Source organism: Thunnus maccoyii, chromosome 6 (genome assembly GCF_910596095.1).
Source record: "Thunnus maccoyii chromosome 6, fThuMac1.1, whole genome shotgun sequence".
NCBI lineage: Eukaryota > Metazoa > Chordata > Actinopteri > Scombriformes > Scombridae > Thunnus > Thunnus maccoyii.
In genome coordinates, this window is record NC_056538.1 from 26,115,357 (window position 1) to 26,137,064 (window position 21,708).

Here is a 21,708-nt window from a genome sequence, read left to right on the forward strand (position 1 = left end):
TTTCATGGGAATAGATCCACAATAACAGATGATGGGTTGTGTGTGTGTGCTTGTGCAGAGTTGTGTGTGTGTGGTGTGTGTGTGTGTGTGTGTGTGTGTGTGTGTGTGTGTGTGTGTGTGTGTGTGTGTTTAATATTTGGCAGGCTGCTCTGTCTGTCTGGCCTCCAACTGAGAGAAATAAGTCATGAAAGGTGAAGCAAGAGTTGTGCTGTACTCAGAAGAAAGCAGAGTATTACAAGAGTTTGTGTGTATTTATGGTAGAGGTGGGTTGGTGATCGTGGTGGGGGGCAACAGTATGTGTTCAAGCATGTGAAAAGTTGAGCACACATGCAATACAAAGCAAAATTTTGAGGTGGCACAAATGCTTAAAAAGTCCATGAAAAGACCCGAAAAGAGGAGAACAGATGCAGATTCGCTTGTCTGCTTTAGTTGAAAATATTTCAACTTGAGCAAGAGATTTGCATGACACAGTAATGCTAAAGTACTGGAATTCCCAACAGGTGCTGGAATTATAAAGTTTGAGGACAAGCTGAAACTTTTAGCAATATAAACGAAACAGGAGAAAAAAGTGGAGGACCAGAAAATAGACACTGGTAATAAAATAACTGGAAGTCCTGATAAGATTTGAAAACCTTTAGTGATTACCTGCTAATTGCTTAATTTTTAGTCAGCTGCTGTTTGCACTGGTGATGAAACTTTTATAAACCAATGCTAATATGTGCTATATTTACTTTGTATGCACCTCCCTTCTTCCCAGGGCCACATGTGCATTGGCTGTTTAAGGACATATATGTAAATATATGCAAATATTCCAGAAATCAAACAGAAATGCAATTTTCTGTTGTTTCTGAAAAGACCTTAAAGGGAAAAGTTCTTTCAGATGTATGACTTACACAACAGAACAACCCGGAAAATCCAGAATTATCTTCATTAACAACATTTTTTAAATAATCTATGTAATACATGCATTTCTACAATATCACCACATAGGAACTATAGTATGGTCAAGGTAAGAAAAGATTGTGGTTATGGTTAAAAAAAAAAAAAAGCCAACACTAATTAGAAAGTTAGAGATGCAACACACACACCCATCCTCAATGCCCTGGCTTCCTGCCTTGCGACATAAAAGGAAAACACTACCTCCTGCGCTGGCACTGGGCTGGACTTACCAGTGTTAGGGTTGAGGCTGAATGTTCCTCCTGTGTTGCCTGACTGGATGATGTAGGTCACCCGGCCATTCTCCCCTTGGTCTGCATCTCTGGCCATGACATACAGCGCCACAAAGCCCACCGGCTGGTCTTCCATCACACTGACAGCTGTTGGCGAGCTGAACACTGGTGGATTGTCATTCTCATCAGTTACATAGACCCTCGCTGTAACAGAGCCCCAGCGCCTCTGGCTGGCATCGAGGGCAGAGTCTGTTGCCTTTACAACAAGGATCAGGTTAGAAGTGACCTCATGGTCCAATTCCTGGGCCAAGGACAGAACCCCAGTGGAGGGGTCGAGGGTTAGTAAACCAGGCGTGTTTGGCCACTGCTGGAGAATGGAGTACCTCAGCTCGCTATTGGGCCCACTGCCATCCTTGTCTGTGGCCTGGAAAGTATAGACAGAAGAGCTGGGCTGCATGCTCTCAGAGATGACGATAGTTATGGGGTCCTCAGGGAACTGAGGGGCGTGGTCATTGCTGTCCTCTACGTCAATGTCCAGGTGGACCAGGGTGCTGCTAGGAGGGTCCTGAGAGAAGTCATCTACCTCAATCTGCAGGGTGTAGCGCATGTCTCGTTCATAGTCAAGAGGACGAGCCAGGTACACATCTCCTGTCAGACGATCTACAACAAAGGTCCCATCTCTGTCTGTACCCCCCACCACTGTGTAGGTCACTTTCCCCTCCTCTGGAGTTTCTCTGTCATGGAGGCGGACTGAGCCAATGACAGAGCCAGGCTTGGCCTCCTCCACAGAGTTGAAAGATATGGAGAGGGAATTGGTCTGCGAAGGAGGTCTGTTAATGCTGAGAACCTGCAAAAAAAAAAAAATGTGTATTTGAGGACAAAGCAACATGACAGTGAATCTAATGCTTCTTATTAGATGCCTGGTGGCAACTTAAGTTTACAATTTTCAATACAAAGAATGAAAATATTTCATGGTTTTTCGGCAAAGCAGAAACAGATTTTGTCCACTTGCTTGTATTGTATGTGTTCACTGAGAATAAATGCAAGCAGTTACAAGAGGTTTTTATAGACCTGAATAACACGCCTGCTAACATTAATCACACTTAATCTGATACGCATGTCGCTGCCAGGAAAAATAATAGATGATAAAAGTAACACAATAGGAGGAGGAAATGGTGAGAGGATTTGCACAGAATTTAGCACTGGGAAATAGTCCTGTACTGTGTGTAGCCTTATTCCTCCTTTGATGAGCAGTTCAAGTGTCTTCCAACACTACAACATTATTAGTTCTCTCCTTTTTATGAAAAGAGCACTGTAAGTAACACATGACACATTGTTTTAATAAAACATTTTTTTCTTTGAGACAGGCATGGAGTAAGATAATTTAAGCAGCTGTGAAAGCGGGGAGGGAGAAGTCGTGTTGATCAAATTTTCAGCAGCATTACTGACAGTGTTTTGTAAGCCGATAGGATGATCTGGATACTCACCATTGCTTCCTAGAGCACAATTCCCACAGTAAGTAGGCACTAAAAAAATGCTGTTTTTGTTGTGAAATCTTACATTACAAGCTGTAAATTGGTTCCACATTATATGGAAAACTGAGTGTTCCAGAAATAAATTGGTATAGTCTCATCCTATCATCGATAGATTTAGAAAATAAGTCTGAAAAGATGATTAAAGGAAATTACATAAATGCGTCAGTGGGCAAGAACAACACCGCACTATTTAATCCAATTAACTAATAATTATGACTTTCATTCTTTTGTTGTTGGAAAGGAGGAAAAACTGAGCTGGAACCTACTAGTGCTGTTTATATGGTAACTCCATTTTCCTGGAACCTATAAATCTATGTTCCTTCCAGGCTTCTTCCATTGTGTCCATTTTCTGTTCTATATTAAATATTAAATGAATTACTTTCAATACTGTGTTTTACGTGAGTGTATAGCCCTGCTGCTCATTGCAAAAAGGGCTACTGTATTAAAAAAGTGTTGAAGTCATTGAGTATGACCTTGATCAGCGCAGTCTACAGCTGGCCCTCATCACAAGCCAGCTGGGAGTATTTGATTCAGACCCACTTTTCCATTTCAGATAGAAATTTCCCTTTTGAAATGTCACAAGGGAAGAAAAGGGAGGAGATGGGAGGGAAGCTTGTCAGAAGTGAGGCTGATATGTCTGCAGCTAGTCTGAGGGGCCCTGAAACATGGATCCTCTCAGCCCCCAGTCTATTCTTTGATATTAAATAGGTGAGTAGTGAGGGTGTTTGGGCTGGCTGGTTTCCAATTGAAGTCTGACCTGAATGGTGAGGGAGCAGGAGGTGCTGCGAGGGGGCAGTCCTCTGTCAGTGGCTGTCACCGTCAAGGTGTACTCGGCTCGTTCCGAATGGCTGAGAGGGGATGATGAACGCAGCTCACCGGTGTTTGGGTTCAGAGTGAAACGTTCAGCCCTGGGACCTGGGAGAGACACAGCGTCCAAAATTTAACTAGAGACAATTGACGTGAGAGGGCAAAATACACATACTTGTAGAATTTTGCCAGAAATAAATCAAACCCATTTTGAGACATAAAGATATAGCACTTTTCTAAACCCACTTTAGCTTTACACTAAAACAACAAAGTGTAATGGGCTAACATTAAAAAAAAAAATGCTACTGCTTCTGCAGGCGGCCATTAAAGTTGTCCTGATACACTCTTTGCTTTGTCCATTATTTTCATATATCAGGACACCTCATCATGTCTTATCGCTTCCGTAAACCACTGCATGAATCGCATTTACATACAAATACTTAATCTTTCAATAATTCATTTGCACAGATGAGCGCTTGGTTGTTTTTCCTGCAGGTACTGTACCTGACAAAGAGTAGAATACGGTGCCATTCTCTCCTTCATCAGGGTCTTTGGCTTGCAGTGTGCCCAGGAGAACCCCAGAGGACTGCCCTTCTGACACCTATGGGTAAAAAAAAATTACAAATAGATGTCACTAAAGACATGAAAGGCATTTAATTCTCTGCCTGTCTGTGTGTCTGGTCTTGTGGCATCACCTTTATAATTAGGTTTTTTCCTGACTGGCTATGAATAAAAGCTGGATCATTGTCGTTGTCATCCAGGATAGTAACAAAGGCTGTGCCTGTAGCGCTGCGAGGGGGCGAACCTCCGTCTTGTACCACCACCACCAGCTGGTAACTCGACTGCTGCTCTCTGTCCAGAGTCATTCTTGTACTGATCTCACCTGGGGAGAGAAAGGGGTGTATGTATGAGAGGGATTTTATGCTGAGACACTAGTCCAGAGCACCGGAATAATGATGAGAGACTTAAGAGCCAGCAGGCTTTGATCATTGACACACAAGTAATAGACATGCACAGTGCACAGATGTACGAGTGCATGGGCATGCACACTCTCACACACACAAATAGAGAACTTTTGGAAGCTTGGCAGATGAGACTTACAACTCAGCCAGAAACTGATCACAAATCAGAGTATAAGTCTCCACCCACAGACTAACAGGCTCAGCAGGCCAATTAGAGCCCAGCACGACGCTTAGTGCTGCTGTCACCATCGCTTGACTAATTTATGACAGTGGGGAAGAGACGACTATAGTCTCTCATATTTTACAGATGATTGTAAGTTGACTAAACAGTGATTGACTTTTTTTTCTAAATAATTTATATATTCTATGACATACTGTAGAATAAATAATTTTTTATAGTGAATCATTACAGCTTTTTATATTGAAGGACATCAAGATCAGACTTTTAGCTCATATAGAAAAATAATTCTTGTTCACTTATTTCAGTTTAGATTTAGTTTTAGCCTTATCTACAGAAAAAAAAATAGATACATGTAATAAAACTAAGCATTTTGAACTTTGGTTGGTTCAGGTATGTTCCAGTATCATCTGGAGCTGAGAAAACATCCAACATTCAACAAATAATAGCAGTACTGCCTTTCTTTTCAAAATGCTACCTCTGTCAACAGCAGCTTTGTTAAAGCATGACATTACAATCAAAAAACTGTTTTTCTTATCCATGCTTTATGAGATTGATGAAATGTTTGTATAATGAAATAAAGCTAAGATATATGGCTGCTGTGATTAATCTTAGTACATCACATTCTCAACTAACCTGTGTGGGAGTTAATCTGGAAGTTGCGGTCAGGGTGCAGCAAGCGGTAGCTGAGGCGTCCATTAGGACCACTGTCTCGGTCTGTGGCCGACACATGACCGAAGCCTGTCCCCGCTGGCAGGTTTTCTTTCACTGCCATGAAGACCCTCTCCTGTGTGAGCCGAGGAGCGTTGTCATTCTCATCGGTCACAGATATCCGCACTGTGGCGCTGCCCGTCTTCTTCCACTGTCCATGACCAGCACTGGCCAGTACTGTTAGAAGATACATGTCCTTGACTTCTCTGTCTAGGGCACTCTTCACAAACAGCCAGCCACTGTCTGCAGCAATACCAAACCCAGCAGCATCTCCGTCGGGACGCAGGTGATACGCCAGAGGACTGGAGTAACCTAAGCCAGGTGTTTCTCTGTTCAGAGCCCTGACCTGCAGGAAGCGTGTATTTATTGGAGTGCCTTCTTTTAGTTCTACACGGTAGGTGAGGGTATCAAACACAGGTCCCTGGTCATTCTCTGCCTGGACATGAACCACAAGCATGAAGGTGGCGCTAAGCTGGGGTACTCCACTATCTTTGGCAATCACTTGGAGATCATAACGGGGTGCATTCTCATAGCTGAGGCTCCCCACCAATCGTATCTCTCCACTGCTGCGCTCTATGCTAAAGGTCCTCTGGATCCCACTTGGTGAAGACAGGTCAAAGGTGAGTTGTCCATTGGTTCCAGAGTCTCTGTCCTCAGCTTGAACACGATACACCACAGTACCCATTTCTGTATGCTCCGGCAGCAGCAGGGACTCCGAGGATGAGGGCAGGAAAACAGGCGGGTTATCATTGATGTCTGCGATGGTAATGTGCACACGGGTCTGGCCAAAGGCAGGGGGGTTGCCACTGCGGGCCTGCACCTCCAAATCAAGAGCTGACTGGGCTTCATGATCCAGGGACAGACTGGTCCTCAGGGCCCCAGTCTCAGGATCCACTGTAAAGTATCCTGCAGGGTCCCCAGAACTGATGGTGTAGGAGATATCTCTAGAGGTGCCTGGAAAGGGAGAAAAATGATAAAATCCAGAGGCATGTCACCGTGGCCCAGGAGGCTGAGTTAAAAGCACTGAAGTAACAGTATAGTACAGAAATGTAATTTTTCAATTTCCATGACTGTAATTGAGCTCTAAAAAGAAAATGAACATATAAACAACATCGTGAAATGGAATATTTGATTGATGTGATTTCAGAGGTAGGTGTGTATAGTGGCCCAACGCCTATTTGTACAAGTGGTGCCGGGAGCAGAAAAAAAACCCAAAAAACTATTTTCAGCATGATCCAGTGTGACTGATGAATTTATATTGCACTGCATGGGCTGTATGACTCAAATGTGGGTGTTTGTGAGTGAGTGAGTGAGTGAGTGAGTGAGTGAGTGAGTGAGTGAGTGAGTGAGTGAGTGAATAACTGACTGACTGACAAAGAAGGTCATGTTATGTGGACCCTACCTGTCTTAGTGTTGGCCTGGACGATGCCTACGACTGTCCCCTGCAGGACGTCCTCTGAAACAGTGAAGTAGTACTGAGTCTGTTCAAACACTGGTGGTGCCACCAAACCTGCCACCACACTAATGTTGACCCTGGCATTAACGAGGGCAACCAGACCTCCACCATCCTGAGCAGAGATCACCATGGGTATGACAGAGTTGGCCTTCCCATAGACAGACCGTGACAGGGAGATCACACCTACAAAGACAAATTTGCAGATTCATACAGGCTCTTTTTACATCAAACAACAGACAAGTCAGCAATATGATGACATTACATAATGTGATTCACTACATACTGTATGTTACTCTTATCTTACACGTGGTTTATTTTTGAAATCTTGAAAACACAGAGAAGCATATGGAAAAACAGGATAAATACTTGTACCAACCAGTGTCTTTGTTGAGAGTGAAGTAAGGGGAGGCCCCTCCAGGTACAGTTTTGTATGTAATTCTGCCATTCTCGCCTGAGTCTGGGTCATAGGCCGTCACTCTGACAACAGATGTCCCAGGGGCGCTCTGCGTGCTTAAACTGACAGCATAGCTCACTGGGTAAAAAGCAGGTCTGTTATCATTAATGTCAACCAGATCCACCTTCACGTAAGCTACTGAGCTCAGTCCACCCTGTCAAAGAAACACAAAGCTCTTTTGTTATATTATACCTCCACATACATTAAATCATGAAACGGAAAAAAAACACACCTGAAAGCAGAATTTGGGCCACATTAATGGTGCAAGTAGACCACATTAACGGCGCAAGTAAAAACCAGCAGTAAACCCTGTTAAAAATTCAATGTATAGCATGGCCTCTAAAATATAGTCCCAGCAGGTTTGTGCAGGGATACAGATTGATAGTTTCCCCCGGGAAAGAGCAATATGTCATGACCCGTGGAGGGTGAGAGGGCTCACCGCAGCCGAACAATCTGTTTCATAGGCTTTTCATTTGCAGAGAATACAGTGCAGGCTTTTCATTTAGACCAGGTGGCAATAACGCAGGAGGCGGCAGTCCAACTTGTTAAAATATTACTGCCTGACAGTTGAGGCATTTCTCCATCTGATTGCTTTAACATGGCTGCAGTAATTTTCTTTCATTTTTAACCTTTTATTTTTTAAGTATTATTTGGCATAAAGTGAACAGGATGCTATACTAACTTTTGAGTAAGTCTTCCATAGAGAGCCATTTTTACTTGGCTCGAATTGAAGTTTTTCTGCACAGTTGACCGTGTCTTTGCTCTCCTGTCTGTATGAAAAGCACGGCTGCTGTGTTTATAGGATTACTATGTGGCTCAATGGATTCATATTAAGCATGATTTCAAAATGTGGTGGCTCACCCCATCCACTGCAGTAACAGTGAAGTCGTAGCTGGCCAGCCCTTGATCTCTGTCTAGTACAACACTAGTGCAGATCTGTCCAGTCTCCTTGCCAATAGTGAACTGAGAGGGAACAGCGCTGTTAATGCCAGAGCCCAGGGAGTAGGTAATGGAGCCAAAAGAGCCGCCATCCGCATCTGTCGCAGTCACCTACGGAGAGGAAAACATGCTATTGGTTAAATAATTCAAACATTGTGCATTAAAATTAGAATTTATTAAGTTGGACGGGAAATATCTTACTGGATAAACGCAGCAGTTTCCATACTCATTAATGATATTAGTCTAAAGCCAAAGTAGATCAAATCTAAATTCTATTAGAGGGATGTAAGAATGATGGCAGTCCACGAACTGAAACAAGAGCACCATACCAGGTGCCTTTTGAAAGCATCTTTGGACGCGTTCTTTGTTGTTTATCTGAGCCGACGCATGAGCCAAACAGGCCCTTTGGCAGAAAGGAGCTCTGAGGGAATGAAGGGGGGGTGGCGGGACAGAGGATGACTTCTACAGGCTCTGGGAGGGCTGCCAGCAGGGAAAACTGCCTGCTTCAGGAGTGGCGTCTGTCTGCAGAGGACAGTGACAGGGACGGCTGGGGAACAGTGGGATACCACACATTATGCTTCAGTACAGCACATTATACCCTAAAGTAATGTCCCGCTTGCGGTCTGGTTTTAATAACGCCGCACATCTACAGAGGGCTGGAACCGCTGGAGTTATAAAAGCAGCTCACAAGCCATCAGCCAGGGAGCCGACTCAATTACTACAGGATCTCCCAAGACAGCGCAAGGCAAACAGACCAATCAGATCGGGCCCCTGGGTACCAGCAGTATAATTGTTTGCAAGTGTTGGCTCTGGATCGCAGCTTGCAAGAGAGATTACAGTAGGGTTAAACCTCAGAAGTTGATTAGAATTCTCCTTCCTTCCATCTTTTATAAATGGATCTTTTTAGGAAAACACTAATTGGAAGAAAATAGAAGCTCGAATCATGCTCTGGTGCTCCAACACTCAGCAACAGGGAGCCTCTTCTGTGCATAAAATGGAGTAGTCATCAGGAACATTGCCAAGAAAAATAAGGCAAGCCATGCTTATCATCAAAACCAGACTTTTTTTAAAGATGGCATTGGTATGAGTGTGAGTAGATGGAAATCATTCATTCGAGGTGATGAAGGTTTGGCTGCTGTAATTCAGGCTCCATCTCCTGCGTGAGCAGATGGCAGACGAGGGACTCAGCAGAAAGCATGCCCCACACTCCTGACTGTAACTCCTAACACTGGGTGAGTGGTGTGTAGGAGTGAGGGAGTTGTAAAGCTGGCAGAGACTCAAGCCAAAGAGAAGAATAATAAACCACATGAGGAAAGGGGAAACCAAGAGCAATACAAGAAAACTACTCCATCTTTTAACGCGCTGAGGCTGCAGCTTACTGTAATATTTTATCATTTTGCAGGGGGACAAGTTATTTATAACAACCCCACAGCTTTATATGCATGTTTTCTCCACTGTTGTGTGATGATTGTCAGCTGGAGGGAGAGTTAAAGGAGCATTTTAGCATGAAAACCTGGGTCTTATGAAAAAAAAACTTTTAAAAAAGCAGGCAGATATGCAATAAGCAAGCATTTCCCAATAGATCTGTAGGAATATATTTCCTCTCTTGTGACTGACCAATTCGTGGCAGGCACTGAGCTATTTGAGAAGACTCCATGTTACTTTCCATTTTAGCCACAACCATCCATAAAAACTTTTTTTCAAGGTACTCCCACATAAAAATCACATGTTCATAGCCTACATTTATATTTATGATATGAAAACTTGAAAAATGAAAGGAAAAAGATTAAAAAAGAAGGAAAAGAGAAAAAAAGAAACTTTTGGTGGGGTGGGAGTTGGAGCTTTTTCATATGCATTTATGATACATAGTCAATTGGTGTGTTCAGACTGAACGCACATTGAATTAAGAGTTCTGTGTGAGTTTAAAAAGTTTCAACTTGAGCGAAGTACAGTGGCACAATGTGTGCGACAGAGATACTGAGTTTCTTATTTCCTGAACAAGTTCAGTAGAGACTGGGTGATGTGTACCCCATGAAATTAATTTACATGAGGATCCAGTGCTTTAATAATTACATTTCTCCCAATGCTCGAGTTCTGCCTAAAGTGGTGAGGATATTTGCAGCCATATGTTGTTTGAAAACCTGAGAACACTATGTTCCATGAGTTAAGTATATGACTTTTTTAGGGGAATGTACCGTAAGATAATAAACCACACAATCACATTTGCATGAATCCTAACCACCGTAAGTAGAATGCCTGAAGCAATCAGTCTATTTTGTAATCTACAGAGACTAAGAATTCAATTCCACTCTCATTTATAGGTTAATAGCAGCATATCAGTGTCATCTTTGCTGGAACACAGAGGCTTGTCTATCCAGAAGATTAGAATTTGCTAGCCGCCCTTATGAAATGACATATGAGGCCATATGCAAATGAAATACGAACAGGACAATTAGACAAACCACAAATCATGAACCCTAAGAGATGAAGATAACCTAACACAATGTGGCTTCTTACATCAAAACATGTCATAAAAGTCTGCTAGATAAGATTAGAATATATCAATAATAGAGCAAGTTTAAATCTCAAAAGAATGAAACAACATTCTCACAAAACCTTGAATAAGGACTGAAGCTTCCTTGGGATGTTGCATAATGCAGCAGTCCAGCAACAAGCAAGAAGTCATTCATCATTTATCAAAGTATTTTAACTACACACTTGTACGCTTGTTTATTTCCCTCTCAAATGTTCTTTGTTTTATCTTTTTTAATCTTCATTTTAAAATATTTTTTATAGTATAGTATAGTATTATAGTAACTCCTCTACACAGGCATACTGTAAATTCAGAGGAAAAGGAAATATTTGTAACCAAGTAAGTCATTTAAGATGTGCCAGTCATAAGTAGGAATTCTCTGCCCTCTAGGAGGGAGAAAAATACCACTCACCACTTTGTCGTATCCATCTTGACATGGATACGAGGGGCCTCTCTTTCTGTTTCCCACAGACTTTTTACTCTACTCCACTGCAATGTATAGGTATTACGCAAACTCTCTATTTTTATTGGATTAAAAGTTCAAAAGCAGGAGTAATCTTAGATCATCAGCAGCAGCCAGCAGTATTCTCCCTACACTCCGTGTATGTGAGTGAGGCATGATGGGAGCTGTCTTATCAGCAGGAGAAAGGCAACGTTTGGCCGAGTCCTTAGTAAAACAAGCTGGGGGAATCCAAAGATAACTGGGGCACTTTGTGGCTCTCCCATCAGATTCCAGGAGCCTTCCAGAGGAGACTTCCTGACTGACTGACTGTCCAATCAAGAGAAGTCACAGGAGAGAACATGCCTTTGTATGTTTATGTATAATATGTTCAAATGGAGTAATGAGCCTGAGGCTTTTGGATGCTCCAAAGTGTTCTGGCCCATCTAATGTCCTCACTGTGGTCTGATAGAGAGCCAGGCCTGGAAAAGCTAGTATTTGGGGGGTTTCTATTTATAGTGTTGAATTTCCCAAAAGGCCAATTATAATTCTCATATACGATTGACCATTGTGGCTTTTCAGTTCTTGTTCTTAGATTTTTGTGGATAATGCAAAAACATGTATGTCAGCATGCCCTTATTTGCCCAGGCTACCGCTCCTCTGTCCATCTTCATTGTGCAGCCATGCAAAAAAGCCCCACTGTGGAAAGAAGTATTGTAAAAAAAAACCTGTGAGTAAATGAATGATGTAGAGCCCAAACCATTGAGGCCAGAAAGGGGTGAAATAAAGGCGATGTAGTTTTTAATCACGCTCCCCACATTTTACAGTGCCCAGTCAAACAAATCTGTCTCACGTAGTCCTCAGTGAAACCAGCCAATCTGGACTGCAACTCTGCCAATCCAAATAGGCCACAAATGACGGAGTGCGTATGTAAATGTTTGCCAACAGGGAAATTATCGCACACATCAATCAAATTCTGCATGCACATGTCCTTTGAGTATACCTAAGATGCGTAAGCAAAGACACAAACCTACAAACACTGGGGACAAAGTCATTGCTCATCACAGTTTCGCAATGCCAGCAGAGCAAAAGAGCGAGACCGAGTTAATTCTGAACTCTGATTACATCAAAATCTTCTCTGTAGTCACTAGGAACTCTTTCCAAACAAACCAAGCACAGATGAGTGTGCAGCAGAGGGCGGAGGCTACTGTGACTGTGGCCCAAAGCAAAACTCTGCAATGTTGTGGCATAAAGAAATGTTCAGAGAACACTGGATGACATCTCTAAATCTCTTAAGCTCAAATTTATGACTGAGCCTGCTTTTATCTTAATTGGGGACTGCTATTGAAGCTACAGTATATACATCATGTATATCATGACACATTGACTAGTTGGCTATGCAGCTGAAAAGGGTTTAAATAAGATAGAGATAGGTGTGGATGTTGAAGTTTCCATTCCTAAGGATCTAGAAGGAAGAGGACTATATTTACTGAAAAGTGGAGACTAAAGATTAGAATGGAGAATAAAAGTGAGGGAGTTTGATATTCCACCCACTAGACAGATTTTAGCAGTCAGCTTTATGATGGGCAGCTTAAACTGCAGTAATGCAGCAAATTCATGTCAATCAGATCAGAGATTTACAGAAATATCAAGGCCAGTCACATGCACTTCCCAGATATTAATACAATAATACCAAATAACCAATATCAAACATAATTTTAATGACAGGTTCACAGACATGACCAATTAAGCCTGTAATAGCAGGACTCCCACAGGAGCAATTATAGGCAGCATGTGATAGATTGATGGAGTGACACAGAGATCATTAAAAGACAGTAAAGGCAAAGAGGAAAGCGTAGGCTCAAAGAAATCAAACGAGTGGGCGAGTCGCAAAAATCTGGACTGAGAATTGCTTTGAGCTTTCGCAGCTGGTGTGAAGCATTGCACACTCCTCTCCTTCCATTGTCCTGGCATCACTTCTGAAGAGAGCAGAGATGAGGAGAGAGAGGCGGAGACCTCCTAAAGGCCTCTTTCACTACTTGCTAAAGTAGCAGATATGCAGTTCAGGGGCTTTGTGACATGTCCAACACCACACTAAAGCCTTAGACAGAGACCACAGCAGCCCGGTGGAAGGAAGAAGCCCACACGATGTTGACGAATATATCAAAACACAAAACATTTGTCGCACAGACAGTGTTGTCTGGATTCCAACCAACCACATGTGAAAGGTTTTGGTGGTTACTGAAGAGACAAAAAGCTGACATCTTCACTGCATATTTTAAGACATGGGTGAGGTCTATGAAATGGTGACACTAAATATTACCAAACTGTGGTCTGTGATGTCTGGCTGTATGTGTAGTGTATGTGTGATAAAAATAATGAAATTTTAAATGACTCTCCGGCTGAAAATGTATGAAAGACTTTCAAGAATCACCCCAGCTGCCTTGTTGTATTCCTCAGCTAGTCTACATGTGCATACAGAGTAGGTCCAGATACAGCAGTCTCCCTGAGGCACCATTACCTGCCTGAAAGACTATGTATGTCTTTCAGGCATGCTTTTAGAGCCCAGGAGCCCTTTGCCATGGCTGTGAAGTGAACATGATGTTTAAAAGAGGTCTTGAAAATAAATTTGTTTTTTAAGAGGGTGTGGTATCCTCTGTTTTTCAACAATCTCTGGCTTTTAAATGAAAAACAACTGCTCATTAGATGGAAAAATCCTCTGATTCTGTTCCATTTATTTAAAGGAAATGCTAAACATCCAATCGCTGACTTTGATGGCTTAATAAACTCTGAAAAACAAACTTAAACATGCCTGAAACAGAACTCAACCATAGCATAGCTATGTTAAGAGGAAGGACCTGATAGCATGCCATGTCATGTGATATAGTCTCAGTATTTATCTGGTAATACAAATGGAAATTTTGGCTTCATGGTGATGCTGCAACAAAAGTCAGGGGCTAAACAAGACATTTGGATTATTGGATCCTTTTGAAGGCATCAATATCCACAGTGAATCTTATGGAAATCCAGACATTAGTATTTGAGACATCTTATCATGGACTAATCTCAAAAAACACAAAGATTTGGCATGAAGGAAGCACTAGACAAAAGCTCATGGGAGTCATGTAAACAATTAGAAATCATCCTCTGGGAACCATGAATAACTGTATCGAATTTAATGACCATGGGCAAACAGTGTCAAGTTGTACTGCTCTGGACAAAAGTGGATGGAAGGACCAAAGAACAAACATTTCTGTGCTTCAACCTCACTGCTTGCGGGCAAAAGGATCATTTTGGTTGGGCCCAAATCTTTGTGTGCGGGCCGCCAAATATATTCTATTCACGAGAAAAACTCAAATATACTCTTTTGACTGAACATTTTACATCAGCTCTCAATTATCCTTTGAATAATTTCTTTTGTAAAAGCTTCAGCAACATTACACTGACATTGGCAGAGTCACATATTCTTTATAATTACAGAGCAAACAGCTATGTAGAATTGTATTCAAAATCACAAAACCTCACTCAGTATCCCTGCATGACTTCACAAGGAACAATCTATTCCAGATTTGTCAAGTACTTTCTCTGTCCAGATGTCCATTAAAATACATCTGCTGTATTGGGGTATCCCTGTGAAACACCGTATAACTGTCAAGGTTAGTAACCATCTTAATCACACTGATTTCTCCAAAAATATACAGTTATGTGCCACTTGCCAAATCATATCATCCAGAACTATCCTTTCACTGAAATGAGTTCCAACTGTCCTTGTTGAGCTAATGATTTGACCAGACGAGAGCAACCCCAACACAACCCCTAACCCTAACACAAAAAGTCCATTATACATGTGCCGAAGGGTAAACATGACAACAAATAATACTTTACACGAAACTTTTCCAAAATCATACAGTCTTGACATAATTTAGTTGCCCAGTCAACATCATAACATTTGGCTGCTTTTGGAAAAACTGAGCAACTTTTGTTTGTCTGTAGCGGGAAAGCAATGTTTTGCCAAACTTATGGCCCCAGCAAGTCCTTCTGTCCTAGTTTCCTTGACTGGGACTGTCTCAGCTCTTTTAAGGCATAAAAGAAACTACTTTCTGACACAAGGAGACAAAGAAGGATAGATTTCTAAATCAACAATGGCTCCATGAACTGCAGCTTTTCATCTTACTCTGTGTAGTGCACTGACATAAATGTGGAGGACCTGAGTTAAGGGCAGCAGGTTAGCATGGTGTAAGGTCCACATATCTGGCAGAGGAACAGAGGGGAGGTAATATAGCAGGCAGGGGTATAATGACACTCAACGCTAGAGTGCAGACACAGGACAGGATAAGGTTTCTGTCTCTTTCCCTTCCTCTCACACATCACTCACCATAACTACTACACTGCTGGAAAAAAAAAGCGAGTCAAAACATCATGACAGAGTTTCTGTGCTTGAAGTGGGTAGAAGGTCAGTGTGTTGATGAATTAAATGTCATATAACATGCAATTTAAGAACATCAAGACAAAATGCTAATAGTCTTTTATGTGAGGAAAGATGAAGATGGAAAGTCCATTTCCAAAAAACAAGAGTTGGAACACACAGCATTTTAACTTACATATTCGTCTTTTGGGATTATATAAATTCTATACCATTATAGCAGGATTAAAAATTTGGCAAGACATTGTCACATTATAGTTCTTTGTTTAATAATATGGAGGAAGCTGTCTTGGAAAGCTGTGCTGAAATCCACACTATGAGTAGACATCTGTAAAATAACTTTCTGTAATAAAAGAAGAAAAATTTTCCAAACAAACAACTACTGTTGACTAATAATGTCAAGACTTCCACTTGTTAAGTGGCATTACAGTTAAAAGTTTCCAGGAAAAGACTGAGTGGTGCACAATCTCCAATTAAGTCATGGCTTTGCATTCATTATCATATTTTTGTCCTATTGAACCTACAGTAAACAAGAATCAGTGGATCTGTAGTGCAAATAAAAAACAGACACATAAGAAATGTGGAGTTGTCAGAATAAAAAATGTCTCTTCATTTTTAAGTAGAGTTCAGACTTGTCTTAAGGTGTTTCTGGACCTCTTGGGGTTCCAAAACACCACATGTTAAGTTTTAAGTCAGCATTAACATATGCAAGCATTCTTTGTAATGTTCAATTTAAAAGTTGTGACAAACTTCAGGTGTTAGAAGTTAGGTGGACGGCATTTTAAAAACTTTCATTAGACTTTCTTCTAAAACTGAAGTGTCTGTCTTTCATCTAGACCTTGCATCTGGAAGTGATTAAGCATCAAACCATTTAAGGAGAATAGGGTTTCAGAAAAGGCAAAATGAGTAGAAAGGAGTGATATTGTGCAGCTATAGAAAAGGGTAGAGCTAATAAAGCAAGAATGGGGTGGAAACTGCATTCAAAACCAGACATGGAATTCTATTTTTCATCTTTCAAATGATCTGCACAGGTTAATCAGGTACAAATAATTACATTAATAATGACAAAAAGACCTCCTCAGAACAAAAAACTAAAGCAGATACACAAATGTAACTAAGATATCGTGTCTATAGTACTACTGTCTGTCTACAAGCAGGTCCTCCGTCGCCAAGATGGAATGTGCACACACCTTGAAAACAACTTTAAGGTGTTTTTATAAGCCCTCTGGTGAGTACTAACCCAGTCAGTGTTTGATATGAGCCATGATCCCTACAGGTAAACTGAGAGACTTTCATTTGTGGCTCTCACTTAAAATGTCCTGTAGAGGGACAAAATAAAAAACTTCAGCAATTTAATTTTGAAACAAACATGGGTGTAAAGGTTAGCATAGGTTCCTGGGAAAGGCTTGTCTGCCAGACACATTGCTGACCTTGGTGTAGGCTCCCAGCTGGGGAGGACTTCACCATAATGTGCAGCATTTGCCGCCGCTGACAGACCCCTCACACACAATATCAGGGATAATTCTCAAGGAAGGTTTTACTTTGGGCAGAAAAATAAATATGACAAAAACTCCACTGGAAGCGTTAGAATACTGGTGTGTGTGGCATTAACCCCTGGCCACCTGGTAGGACAGAGGCAGCTCAGTAACCCATCTGAGAGGCTCCTGCTCAAGACATTAGCCTGTTTATTTTCCAAAGGTCAAATGGGAGAAAAAAAAACCTGCAGTTATTTTCTTATGCATGCTGATTACTGTTAGGCCAATGGAAAGAAAACAAAGAGAAAATTGTTTGAGTTATTTGCATTGAAGAAGAATAATTTTGAATGACAATCTCATAACAAGATGTGGAGGTTATGATTTAAAACAACAAAGTAGGTTGGAGGAGCCTGTCTTTTACCTGAATTTGATATTTCTAATAAATGTAAAAATCGTTTGCTATTAGCTGCCTTGCAGTTGACATGTTATTTTGATCAACCTCATGGAAAGAATGAAACTCTTGGCAAAATTGAATATAAACACACTTGACTTTTATTTCAGGGACACACAATTCTGGTAAAATGTTAATTTCAACAACAATAATGGATGCAAATGCACTGAAGTATATATTCAGCGTGTTAAAATCTGACATGATACTGACTCGCACACTGCTGAGGGTCACAGCATACCTCTGAAGTAATGTCAAATAAACCTTAACACCCACAAAAATCACCATTAGAGCCTCTGAGACCTGCCCAGGGTCCAGTGTGGGAGGTGAACTCATGCTACACGCTTGCTGAGTGGAACCACTCTCAAAAAACCTTTACCGGAGGAGATGACCTCGCCTCAGATCCCCAAAGAGCGAGCACTGTCAAACTCTAGCTCGGCTCCGTTTCAGCCAGTCATTCTCATACACAACCATCCAAAAGCTGGGCTGAGCTCTGGTGTGCTGAGGCAGGCCAGGCGGTGGATCCCAGGGTCTGGGTAGGTGGGAGGGGAGCTAATATGAACCATGCACAGTGTGTGGGGGTGCACGAGCACTGATGTGGGCTAGGCTAGTGCTGCAGCTGCCTGCAGTGGGTGGGAGAATGCCCACTGAGCATGGCATGCACAAACACAGTGCAGATGCGGTTGCAGAGCCAGATAGGACCCTGGTTCCCAGAGATCCAAGATATTGTTTGATGAGGTGGACAGAGAGTATTCAGCGTTAGAGTTTGTCCTGTACTGTACTGCTACAGTCTTGTAATATAAATCTAAATTTGTGATCACAGCTGGCTACAAAGAACACTGCATTAATGAATATAGACCCAGCAGAGTCAAATTTACCCAAATCCTCTGGAGAGAGTAAACCGTTCATCTTTGACATGGATTCATATTCTCCAATAGAGACATTCAAAGTAGTTACCATGTAACCACATGCTAATTTTATCATTCGGTGGTCAACTCAAAGCAGCACATAATGGGTAATAATAAATAACACACTGAATAGTCTTGTCTGCATTGAGATAGCTTGGCTGATCATAAAACAGATCTTTCTGCTCTGCGTGAATATTTTTTCAAGGAGGATTTAAATTTGTATGAAGAACTCTCCTCCACACACAATCACATACAGATGCAAACAATGCAACACATATGGGCATACAGACATGTAGCCACAAATATACAAGTGGTATACACTTTGTTGCAAATGTGCATTTACAGTTTTGTCCCTGAGGCACTGCTGAGGTCAGCAGTTAGTATACGACTGGGATGGATTGGTCGAGTTTCTTAGCGCAGCAGAGGGAGCCAGATTTGTGGTGTGGCAGGGATTTCACTACGCCAAAGCTCTGCAATTCTTACTGTACAGCACTGGTCTGGCCCTAATGAAATACCAAAACTTTATCTCTCAATTTCCTTCGTGGGAATGGGAAAAGCATTGTACAAGAGGCAGCTTCCAGAAAACACTGACATTTCTGGGTGGTTGATTTTTGAGTAGAGATTTGGAAGTCACCCTGCATGAAGGTTGTTTATTGACAGTCATACTGCCATTGTAATTTCATTTCAGCTTGCTGGAAAAGTCATTAAAATAGACAGTTTGGAAAGCAGAGACAGAGAGTATTGTATCATCATGTGTAGTTGCTTATGCTGAGTGTCTAGACCTGTCCAGTCCCATAGTAGGATCATACAAATAAACTCCTAACGGGAAGATGTTCTATGTTTGTACTGTAGCAAACAAAGCTTGAGGAATTTTTTACCACACAATACAAGTTTCTTAATTGCATTATTTGTTTATAACACATCATTTGTCTTGTAGAAGTTGCACTTTAGATGAAAGGGGATATTATGCTTTTCTTATTTCAGTCATAGATATGATGTTACAATGTTGGATGTTCATATTAAACATGGCATGTGTTAATAATGAGGTAAACGTATGTAGAAGTAATCCCTGAGAGCAAAAAGCACCAGATCCAGACTGCTCAGAACACTCGGTTTCCAACGAGAAGCTGGCTTCTGCATGTTTTCTTTTCAAAGTATCATTTAAAGTCAATCAATCAATCAATCAACATTTTTTTCTACTTTCAGCCTGAGCCGATGTTGGCCTGCTAACAAAGCTCCGTTAATTCAATGAGGAACACCTTTCAATTCCTGTAAATTCTTCACAATAAAAGTCTCCCATTATTTAGTCATTTAGAAGCTTTTAATATGAAGCAGTAAAGCAGGAAATGCCGGGTTTTTATCAGCAGTAACTTAACACGACTCTGACACGGTTGCCCTTTGGAAGGCTTCCGGAGAGCTGGCCATTCGGAACAGAGTGGGCCCATCGGGAGGGGGCCCTAGAGAGACAGGAGCTAAAACTGCCTTTTAGAGACGGAGACTGAACTGAGGGGCTGCATAAAGGGCTGGTATAAGATAAATGAGGAGTTTCTTGAACTGTGAATCATGCAAAGCTACTCTAGTGGAGTTACAGAATGAAAATAAAGAGCTGGAAATGAGCATAATAACTTTAAACATATAGTATATCTTACATTGTCTCAGTGTTAATATTACACAGCATAACTGGTGTCTTTATGGTTGGTACTTGAAATAGCTTGACAGAGCCACTTATTTCAGTGATGTTAAATGACAATAAATCAATAGATCATCAGTATGGTATTTCTCTGACTGCATTAAGAAGTGGCTCCACTATGTAATGGTTCATGTCACTACTCAGTTTTTTCACTCCAGGCAGTGGCTGCTCCACATTTTGATGAAGTTGACTTTTACTGCCATGATGTGGCTTGGAGATAATTGAACTTAACCATAATTCTGCTGCTATGTGACATCATGCAGCATTTCATTTAATGTTCACTTGATGAAGATATCATTCAACTTATCAGTCATTCTCCTAGCAGACTCAAAGTTTCTTTGAAATCCCGTTGAAAGCTATAGATCCTCTCTAATGAAGGCCAGTTACTTATCATTTCTGTTGACTGTCCTAAAGTCCAAAGCCAATAAAAAAGTCTTACACCCTCCACATACAAACAGGTCAATATATCGTTCTTAAGAAAAAAAGCATAACCAGCTATAAACAAAATTAGAAGACAGTGTCTGCTCAGTAGCAGGCAGTTTTTACATCCTGTCTACAGAATACATTTCAGTATGTTTTAATCAATGCAGCTGTCTACACTGACCAAATAACAACTTGCACATTGTAATTTACACACCTAACTGGCTCAAAGCATCTTTTTTGGTTTAAAGAAAAATCTTGTCCGTCCTAAAAAGTTTTCTGACATAGTGATGGACTCTCTGAATTTCATCATCCATCTAAACACTTACACATGTTACAGTAAGCCTACTAATGAGAATGGAATGATTGCAGCCCACCTCCAAACCCAACAAGCAGGAACCTTGCAGCCACAGCTTTATTGCACTACTCTTGTAGTAATGTAATCAGTCCTGAGGGTAGAGAACTGAATCCTCTCTAATGTCGCTTTCTGCAAGGCAAGGGAGTGGGGTGGGGGTGGGGGGAGTGAGTCAGGGCATTGGGGTCATGAAGGCCTACTGGAACCATACACATAAACATACCCTGTCACCGACTGATAAACATTGCAAATAAATGAAGACTGCCCAGGGAGGATGCTGGTGTGCATGAAATCTCTCCTGTAAAGTCTGTTTAACTGTAAGCTCAGTCATGAAGGAAGTCATCCTCGGTTCAGATGTGGGTCGGACACATAGAGACAGCACACTCTGGCAATGGAGACAGTGTGGAGAGATGAGTGTCTGTTTAGATCTTTTTCTTTTGTTTCACTGAGTCGCATAATTGAGTCAACATACATTCATCTTGAGCAGTCAGAGAGTCATGTGCAGATAGACAGATGAGCACAAACAGACACGCACACAATATGTACTGTAACTTTCCAAACAGTTCTTTGCCAACAACAAACAACAGCTGTTCCTCACATAAAACTCTGGCTCTGTCACATGGAGATGAATGGCGATACCGGCGCTCTGTCATCGTTACACCTTTTATCTGGTTTTCAAACTTGCTGGAAAATGTGATAATGACATTTTCCATATTTCCACATGTTTGTAAAACTACGTCACCTCCTAAACTGGAACGCTTTCTGTTGTGTTAGAGAGTTTCCAATTTGACATGTTCAATTTGGTT

General features: G+C 41.4%; 1 protein-coding gene across 1 annotated transcript in view; it reads right to left on the minus strand.

The window, feature by feature from the left end:
* Positions 1-21,708, minus strand: part of LOC121898873 (protocadherin-16-like) — an 83,590-nt gene that overhangs the window by 11,489 nt on the left and 50,393 nt on the right. The window contains exons 3-10 of the mRNA XM_042414352.1: positions 8,134-8,322; positions 7,195-7,426; positions 6,765-7,001; positions 5,288-6,316; positions 4,207-4,394; positions 4,016-4,112; positions 3,462-3,619; positions 1,170-2,016 (exon numbers count right to left, since the gene is read on the minus strand). Coding sequence (XP_042270286.1) covers positions 1,170-2,016; positions 3,462-3,619; positions 4,016-4,112; positions 4,207-4,394; positions 5,288-6,316; positions 6,765-7,001; positions 7,195-7,426; positions 8,134-8,322 — 2,977 coding nt within the window. The remainder of the gene's footprint in view (positions 1-1,169; positions 2,017-3,461; positions 3,620-4,015; positions 4,113-4,206; positions 4,395-5,287; positions 6,317-6,764; positions 7,002-7,194; positions 7,427-8,133; positions 8,323-21,708) is intronic.